At 42.9% G+C, this 9,626-nt stretch overlaps 1 protein-coding gene across 1 annotated transcript in view; it reads right to left on the reverse strand.

The window, feature by feature from the left end:
* The window catches only part of wnt10a (wingless-type MMTV integration site family, member 10a), a 28,639-nt gene that overhangs the window by 17,685 nt on the left and 1,328 nt on the right, over nt 1-9,626 (reverse strand). The window contains exons 2-3 of the mRNA XM_071894370.2: nt 7,968-8,233; nt 1,027-1,400 (exon numbers count right to left, since the gene is read on the reverse strand). Coding sequence (XP_071750471.1) covers nt 1,027-1,400; nt 7,968-8,233 — 640 coding nt within the window. The remainder of the gene's footprint in view (nt 1-1,026; nt 1,401-7,967; nt 8,234-9,626) is intronic.

The raw sequence follows: 9,626 nt of genomic DNA on the forward strand, positions 1-9,626 counted from the left end.
TTTTGGAAGACTTCAACTGTCAACTAAAAATTATTGCTAACTGCTTGGAGAGCTTACACAAATCCCCTCTGGCACACACACACACACACACACACACACACACACACGCACATGCAGGGTAAGCCAACAAAATTAAATCGCAGTCTAATGACAGGCCACTGTGGACCTAGCCAATAAAATCAGAGCGTGTTGTTGAATGTGACGTTATCATTGGCCCACAGGCCCTCATCCCACCCACTCTCCACCTGCTTTACTGGTAAATATATCTTTCCTTCACAGATAGATATTGTAAGACTCCCGACACCCTACATCTATCTTCCATTAGTACAGCAGAATTTTCCAAACATTTCCCTTTGGGAATGGAGCAACAGTGCAGCAGCGGTGCATCAAGCAAGTAAAGCATCAAGCAAGGGACTCCTTGACCACATATTTTACTAACAAATTATATCTGAGAGAGTGGCATATTTACACGGATAGCGTGAGAGGGGAGATACTGTATGTTTTGTCCCCTTGATAGGTCTGTCATTTTAAATTTGCACACACAGTCTTATCACACCAAAATATTTTCAATAGTTTAATGTGAAAGGAATTCCACCACTTGAATTAACGGAAACGGAATCAAAGTGAAGTGAATCAAAACCGGCTCTCGTGAACATATAATGGTGGACACCAACTCCAAGCTTACGTCTTAGCCAAATCTGATAGATCCTGGTGCTGGAAAAACACTGTAATGTAGGATTTTCACTCCAGTCCTCTGAATTTGTCTGGTACGGATGGGTAAATGTCATCAAATCTTGTTTTCACAATCAGAGAAAATGGTGCGAAGCCCAACGTTGCAGAGAGTGGAACAAAAACATCCTACCACAAATACTCTGGCACAGAGACACTTGGGACACACACACACACACACACACACACACCGCACACACTTGAATGATAGATTTATGTTCACACTAAAGTCACACTAAAAAAACACAGGGACATAAATAAGACAGAAATTCAGTTGGACCTCCCCTCCCCACTCACCTGCCTCCCAACTCTGTTATTGTGCAGCCTCATGCGGGCGTGGATGTCCTTGTAGGTCTCGCGGGCATCCAGGAAGTCCCGCGAGAACTTCTCTCCGAATTCCACGTCGGGGCTGCAGCCGCCCCACTCCCAGGAGTCCTGGGGTCCCGGCAGGTCGGCGGGGAAGTGCTCCATGACGCCGTGCACCATGCCCTTCCCCCGGTGGATGGCCTCCAGCTGCAGACGGTGCAGCTTGATGCGGAAGGCCTCCTCGTCCCCGCGCCGCTTCTCGTCGCAGCCACACGCCTTCAGTTTGCCCATGGAGCAGGCGTTGGCCACGGCGTGCACCACGCCCGCCGCAGCAATGGCATACGCAAAGGCGCTCTCTCTAAAACCTGAGGGGACGAGAGGGATGAAAGAGGTGGGGGTTCATATAAGGAGAATAGTGGTGTGACATATTGCTATAGGTCCTAATCTGGGTATAGAAGGAAAAAAGTTTCATAATCAGGAAATAGAATTGGAGAGGGATACAGTAGCATGTCTAAAAAACGGCTTCATAACACACATTTTGATTGCTTAATCCAATGTTTTCGGTTAAAATAGCAATTGCCAAGAAGAAGTTGAAATTTATGCTCTCTAAATTGATACAATGCTTCACTGCGTTGTCCAAAATGACATAAGTATTCAGGCAACACCTTCTGAAGGCTGACATGAGGATTGTATCAGTAGTCAGGAATGTGCCATGTAGCTGTTGTGAAGCTGTGGTGGAGGCATTGTGAATGTTATAAACCAGGGTGCATGTAAAGTGTTACCAAATTTTCAATGACCTGCAGGCAGAACATACCGCTGTGCATGTGTCATAAACCTGGGAGATGAAAGGAGAGGAGGAATAATAGGTAGACAGAGGATAGAGGATGAGGTGATGAAATTCGCTAAATAAGACATTACTAAGACCAATGTGCTGCTCAAAATGTTGGTTTTTTTTTTGCAACAGCTGCGGTACAGCTTCTATTTTTAACCAATATTAACATCAGGAGTAGCATACAAAACTATTTAACTCTCTTCATTAAAGTTTCCGCTTTAAAACTGCTGGATACAACTTTAAGATGTGAAGTTATTTTCCCTACCCTAAACCTCAATTCAGTTTAACAACAGTTAAACAAACAGGACAGTAAAAACTACAGTGTCTTGCCTCAACATAAGGCTGTTTTGCATACATTGGTTCATACATGATAAGTAATGGTGTGGTAAAAGAGGCCCTACTATTTTGATAAGGGTACGCATAAGAGTAAGCACACACACATACACACATATACACACGTGCCAAGTCTCATAAAACCATGAGAAACATCTGGGACAATAGCAATTAAGTGTTCCAAACACTTGCGTACTGCGTCTCTGAGGACCGGCTGAAAGTGAACAGACCCCCACCACTCCCATCAGAGGAGTCACTGACACACTGCTAACAAAAACAAAACAGGGCTGTGTCTCCTTCTGTCTGTCCTACTGCTCATATATGTGACTGTCTGTCCTGCTGCTTACATATACTGTATGTATCTATGTGTGGAAGTGGAACAGTAACCAAATAGTTCCTGCATTAGTGCTGCAGGGTTATGCAAACAATTCCTCTTGGGTTTTGGAGCAGCAGGATGCATTTCTAGTTCTGTACGCCTCTCACTCTCTCTCTCTCCCTACCTTCTTCCATTCGTCTGCCCCCTTCCTCCATCAATCTCTCCCTCCTTCCCTCCACAAGTGTTGTTCCTAATCCCTTCTTTAAAGTCTTCAGCCCTTGCCTGAGCTCTTTCATCCAACCTGTAAGCCATTAACTTGGCTATTCCTGGGTGACTGGCAGACTCGGTGACTGTCTGGCTGACTGACGAGCATCAGATGGCTGGAGTTTGATCTGTAATGTAATCCCATGCAGGGCCGACCCCCCTCATCATCCTCATCACACTGTTGCTGGTGAGGAAGGTTTAGGAGCAATGTACGTGTAATGTGCACATGTTTAACTTAGAGAGGCTAATTATGTGCAGGTCGTACCCCCAACCTTTGCCTCATAATCACCCCAATATGGCTCAGAGAGACTACTGCATGTAAAGGAGATGGTTAGATGACTATGTGCATGTAATGACTCCATACGATTTGTGACGAGTTTTGCATTAACAGATAATCACATCCCTTTCTCCTCTCCAATCAGTCTAACTTGAATGTGGCCCATGTAATGAATACAACTCTACTAGGACCTATCTTTAATTCAGAAGACTCATGCTGCTTCTCTCTCTCTCTCTCTCTCTCTCTCTCTCTCTCTCTCTCTCTCCTCTCTCTCACACACACACACACACACACACACACACACACATTCACTCTCTCTATCCATGTCTATATATTTCTCTGACAAAAAAACCCCCAAAAACTTCCATATCCATTGTGGAATCCCTAAATATTGAAGGGTGAAGTGCAACAGCAGCACTTACACTCGTCCCCTCCACACTTTCCCTCAGTGTTTGTTGTTGGAGCTCAGCTTACTGCCTGTAAGCATCGAACCCTCAGGTTCTATAAAAGCAGCCCTCCTGGCAATCGCTTACTGGCGTAGAAAATAGTGAAGATTATAATGGAAACTTGTAAAGAATACATGAAAAGAAACCACTTAAGAGTTTATAGCGCGCTGCTTGCAGGGGAAATGATTCAGGCTGCTCGTTGGAGTCAAATAAAATGCTATTAAATGCTATTGCTCCTTTTAGCAATGCCTGATGTTATTTCCTTGTTTATGCTTTAAAATAAACTTTATATTATTTTGTTTTGCGAGTATGGTATGGTCTAAAGTATGACATATTAGCTCTTATACTGACTTTCTTTGCTTTTGTATAGTTGCTAAAAAATAAAAAGTTGGAGGCAATGGAGTCCAGCGCTATGAAAACAGAAATTCAGCCTTAGAGCAACTTACAGAGGAAGCCATCTCCCACATTATGCAACTGTATTGCATCTGTCCTTCACTAGTAGTGACAATATAGTCACTATAAAACTGAACAGTATATTCAAACACAAAAGTTGTGTCTCTCAAACTGACTGCCAGACCATGCAGATTGGTCGTTGTGCCTTCCAATGTCTAAAAAGAGAAACCTTTGATTTTTCTAAACAATTCCTCTTTGGGGGAAAACATGCAGTAAAAGGCTTAATTTAGGGAAAACTCAATTGAGACTATAGTTTAGATGAAGATTCTAAGACAGTTCCTATTGTCTGCCATCAAATGATCTTGTTCTAAATTATCACTACTGTGTTCTGTTGCAAGCAGCTTTCACTAAAAAGGCACAAGGCAAGACTTCTTGAACTCACTGCCTGCTTTCACTCATATGATTGTCCCATTTGAATTAAACCGGATGTTTTTAAGAGGGAAAGAACATGGCAGCTGCAGAAACGCTGCAGACGTTAGCTGTGACATCAACTGATGGGATTAAACTCTGAAGTTGCTGTTTTAGTGAAATGCACAAGCTTGGGATGATTGTGAAAAATTGATTGGCGTTTTCCTCTCTAAATTCTTTTTTTGTGTCGAATGGCCCAATTTGAGTGTTGGCATCTTTAAACTTGGACCTAGGAAAAAAGACTCGGATGAATCAACAAACCAGATGCTTGTTGACTTTCAGTGAGCAGACATGCAGATACATCACTACAAGCCTGCAACACTCCCTTCAGTCCCTCTATGCTGCACACCTTTGACTCCTTTTGCAAATTGCTCCTATTGCCCAAAGCGTTTTACTATGGGCAATATCCATTTAGTTTTGTACCAGAAAAAACAACAAAAGTCAACAGTCTATTAAGTATGAACACACACACAAACACACAAACTCTCAAATTATACAACTTACAAACTGTATAACTTGCTTCCCTCCCTCACTCCCTCGCTCCCTCACTCACTCATTCACTCATTCACTCATTCACTCACTCACACTCTGTCTCTCCCCCCTCCCCCTCCCCCCCTCCACCTTGACCCACACACTCCAGCCGTTGCTTTTTTCCCCTCCCTCCATCTTCCCATGGTTCCATGGTGGTGGTGGTGGTGGGGGGGGGGGGGGTTGAGAGAGGGATGGCACTTAGGCGCAGCCTCATACATGGAAAGGCTGTTTTAGCTCTTGCCCTGCTCTGTGCCAGGCTGCACAGCGCAGGCCAGCCGGAAGACTGGGAACAAATCAATCTAACAAATAATTCACCGGCCGCGGCACGCCCGGCTGAACTGATGGCAGAGGAAGTGGCAAAATGAATTAAAGATTCAAAGGAAACTGTCACTTTGTGTTACAGAAACCGACTAAACAGGTTTATGCTTTTGCCGCCGAGAGTTGGGAAAGTGCTGAGAGCAAATTCACAAGCACTTGCACTGGCAAGGGGAGTAAAAGCATTAGGAGCAGCCCAGCGAGGGAGAACGAGAGACACAGTGAGAGAGAGGAAGAGAGAGAGAGAGAAACAGAGAGATAGAGAGAGAGACTCTGCTATGCCTGTCTTTCCATGTCCTGCCTGACTGCCTTTTTAGCCTAGTTTTTAATCCAGGCTAAACGGGAACGAACATGGGCCCATAAAAGTTATCAGAATGCATCAGCAGAGAGATAAGTGGTTGAGCCAGAGAGGATCCAACCAGAGTCGGCTGTAGTAAAATTAGACACCCAAACAAACATCGAGGTGGAGAGCACCTGATATCCAACTCAAAAGCTATTCATAGAATGTGATGAGGTGGAAGACTTGAGAAAACTTGTGCTGATTTCATAGTTGATTGCCATCACAATTTAAAGCCAGTACAAGAGTGTTTCAATAGGTGGGGTGGCCTATCCAGCCTAGAGCAGCTGCCAAACTGCCAAAAACAATTTCACTTGTATCAGTTTCAATGGAGAGGTTTTGTGTCAGAGTGTAAATGCTGCTTCACAGGCCTTTCCAAACGGAGAGAAATTTGTTTGGATGGCTATATTATAAAGTAAACATACAAGTCTGGTATACAGATTAAGCCTTGGGTGAGACTAGCATAATGTTTTTCTATAGAGATCTTCACTGAGATCTTGTGCTAATCTCTATGACTATAGTTAATCCATGTCTGTGAATCTGTCCTATTGTATAGCAAAATGCTGCCTATTTGCAGTAGCTGCACGCAATAACGGTTGCAGCACATTAACTTGTATCCATTTTTTAGCTTCTGTCGAGCATAACGCATCAACATGTAACAGATGAATCATCCAATTTAAAGAGGTTGTTTATATCAGTGGTTTGGAGTTTCTGCACCCGGGGCAAAACAGGGATGCCAGACAACCAGCAACTGCCTCAACTAATAATGACAAACAGCCTTTCAATGAGTCAGTGAGGAGTGAAAGTTGGACCAGAGGTGTGTAGGCACAAATATGCTGTAGTAGAGTTGTGGGAGTTATTTAAAGTTATCCACAGAGATGATGGGAAATAAAGTATTTAGTGAAGGTGACAAAACTATGAAAAAAAAAAAAAGGTCATAATTTTAATGCAGTCAGTCTGGATAGAAAATGTTTATGGCAACATCCCCAAAATCTGATGCATTTAATTAGTGAGTTATCTTCACTGAGGGGAATTCCATCCTCAATTCCTACACTGCCTAAAAAGTTCAGCCCATTTTAAACACAGAAAGCAGGTCAAAGGCAATCTTCATTCATTCAGAAAATTAAAAACGCCTACTTTGTACAGTTTGTGTCATGAACATATTTAAAACCATAATGCTAACAAGTAAAATCAACACTTACATTGATACCATCACCAGATGGATTTCTTAGTAGCAAAGCAATGGGCAATTAAATCAAAGGTAAATATAGTCTGATGATAACCACAACCAATGCACTGCAATGTAACATATTGGAAATGCATGGAGCACCATTAGATTACTATGATGTACAGTATTATGTCTCAGGGTTATTTCAAATTATTCAAAATTAAAATAGAAACAAAATTAATTTGCTCATGACATTCAAGAGCATTCTTTAAAAGGTTGCGACAACATTTGCATGCTGATAGCTTTAGATAATTACATTTTGAGGAGTGTCCACTTACTCATTTGGTTGAACTGAAAGTGAGCTGAACCCAAGACTCAAAGTAACAACCATATTGTACACTGTGCATCCATCCAGGTGCTCAGGCTGCTAGGAACAGATGTCTTTCACAGTAAATAACCTGAGATGAGTCCATCTGAAGGCTCCACGGCACTAAAGATCCTCTTTCATCCATTGTGGCTGACTTGCGAAGCTCCAAGCAGTACAAAGCTTCAGAGGAAACTGATCTGCACTAGGTTTGGTAATCTCGAGGTGACTAACTGCTTTTGAAGTTAGCTGCTCTTTTGTATGGGCTATTGAGGATCTACTGTATGGTGGGTTGGAAAATAATGTATTGTACATAGTGGTCTACTGTCTGTCACTGGAGATAACCTAACAGTTTGGAGAACTACAATGTCAGGCAACATTTAGGAAATGTATCCGTGAGGAAACTGACCTCTTTTGATAATCTTTCAATTACATGTGGAGAATTATATTATAGCAAGGTATCTTATCAAAGTAGTAGATGAAACCGTACTCTGAAGACCAAACTGTTTAAAGTATTGAATTGCATGGCTAAACTGTGCTGCATTGTGCAAAGGGTAATCTGTAGTGATATCTCACCTGTATCTAGGCTACTGTACTTGTTAGTAGAGCTGATATTGTGTAGAATGACCATAGCCAAGCTCTTTAAGAGTTGTCTTGCTAGATTTCTATACTGAGCATCTTGTATGCGGCCCTGCTGTATTTGCTGTTGTGTAGAGAGGCCATGAAACTGACGTCTTTTGAAGACCAATTCACATTTTGCATCCCCCAGTGCGATAAACCCAAATGCAAAATGACCACAAAAATGGCAGCAAATGGGAGGTATAAATTCAAGTGAAAGGATAGGCTAGGTGTCCATACTATATTGTATATAATGACCATAAAACTGACCTCTTTTAAAGACCACGCTGTCATAGGGTATTTTGTTTCTGGTCTCCAGGCTGGAGCAGTTCCAGCGGTGCCCTCTGAACTGGTGCTGGCACTCATGGATGGCAATCTGGATTCCCTGGATGGCTGAGGCCGTCACATCTGGGTTCCTCATGCACACCTCCAGCTGGCGCCGTGTCAGCCCCGGCAGCGTCAGGCACACCGTGTTGGCATTCAGGATCGGGTCGATGTTGGGGATCTTTAGGCCCAAGATCTCATTGGAGTCTACCCTGCATGGAGCACACAAGTCAGGTTACTGAAAGGAAAAAGATCCAGAGAATACAGGGAGGTATCACTCTTGCTCACTGCTCATACACCATTTGTCTCTGTTCTACCTAGGGGGGCCCTTAATTTGGAAGAGTTCCCCCCAAAATCTGGACTAGTAGGGTCTTCTTATGGTCTTCTGTGTCTTGGGTATAACTCCAAGACTCTAAGGGGGCACCAAGCAGAGGCCCGGACTTGAAGGTCCCCGCTGTAGTTGACTCCTATAAAACCTGAATGATACACATAGTGTGGGTTAAGTGTTGTAAAACCATGTCCAGATGGTGGCAGATAGGGTCTACAAAGGGAAAATCCACCCTGAAACCTAAATGTTAAGATTGATTAGATTTATGACCATGCAAAGTCCTCGCAAAGCTATAAAGAGAGCTAGGACACTTAACTGTGATATCCTCAGGCAACAAAACCCATAGACTTACTGACACTGAATAAAAGATTAACTTTGAGGACTCTCTGAGAAGGACATGGGCTCATTTTAGGTTTCTGAGTTGATATCAATGAAATGCTGGTTTAGATGTACAAGCTAAAACAATCCACTAGTACACAAAGTGTTAATTAGGCCAATAGAGGTTTTGTCTCCTGATGACAAAAAGGTTGAGTTGTTCATTCAACTGTACAAAATAATAGGAATAAGATGGAACAGGTGATTTGTGGGGGGATTTTGAGGGAATGGCACAAATCATTGAATACATCCTTTTTGTTAACTGTAGATATGATGGGATATGACAGGGAAAACAACAACTTACCTGCCTACCAGTTGAGTAAAATTCCAGGAAATTATCCACTAATTGCATGTAAATTCAAGTTTTGGTTGGACTTTTTTGCTTTAAGGTGTGTCCCCATGCTATAGCTGACTGCTGCTTCTGTTGCAGATCAATCATGTGAACAACAGTTATTGAGCTGACAGCGGTCACAGCTCTTCTCTACTTCACAGAGAAACAGTAACAAGGAAAACACAGGCTGCTCTGAAAGGTGCCCCGCTTTTCTTTTCATTATGATTATGACTAAAACACAGGTTGCCTGCCGGGACTGAGTGTTTGTATCACTGAGACGCACAAATGCACATGCACTCATAGGAGCGTGTGACTGTGGGCACACACACACACACACACACACACACACACACACACACACACACACACACAGAGAGGCATGTACGCACACATTCACAAACACACACAGACACACACACATGCACACACAAACACCCAAAGGCACACAGGAGCGAACATGCTCACACACACATGCACACAGAAGCACACAGAAGTAAACTCACAAATGCACATATGCATACACTCACAGATATACAGTACATATGAATGCACACACTCAGCTCACTACTTC

Source organism: Centroberyx gerrardi, chromosome 10 (assembly GCF_048128805.1).
Source record: "Centroberyx gerrardi isolate f3 chromosome 10, fCenGer3.hap1.cur.20231027, whole genome shotgun sequence".
Classification (NCBI taxonomy): domain Eukaryota; kingdom Metazoa; phylum Chordata; class Actinopteri; order Beryciformes; family Berycidae; genus Centroberyx; species Centroberyx gerrardi.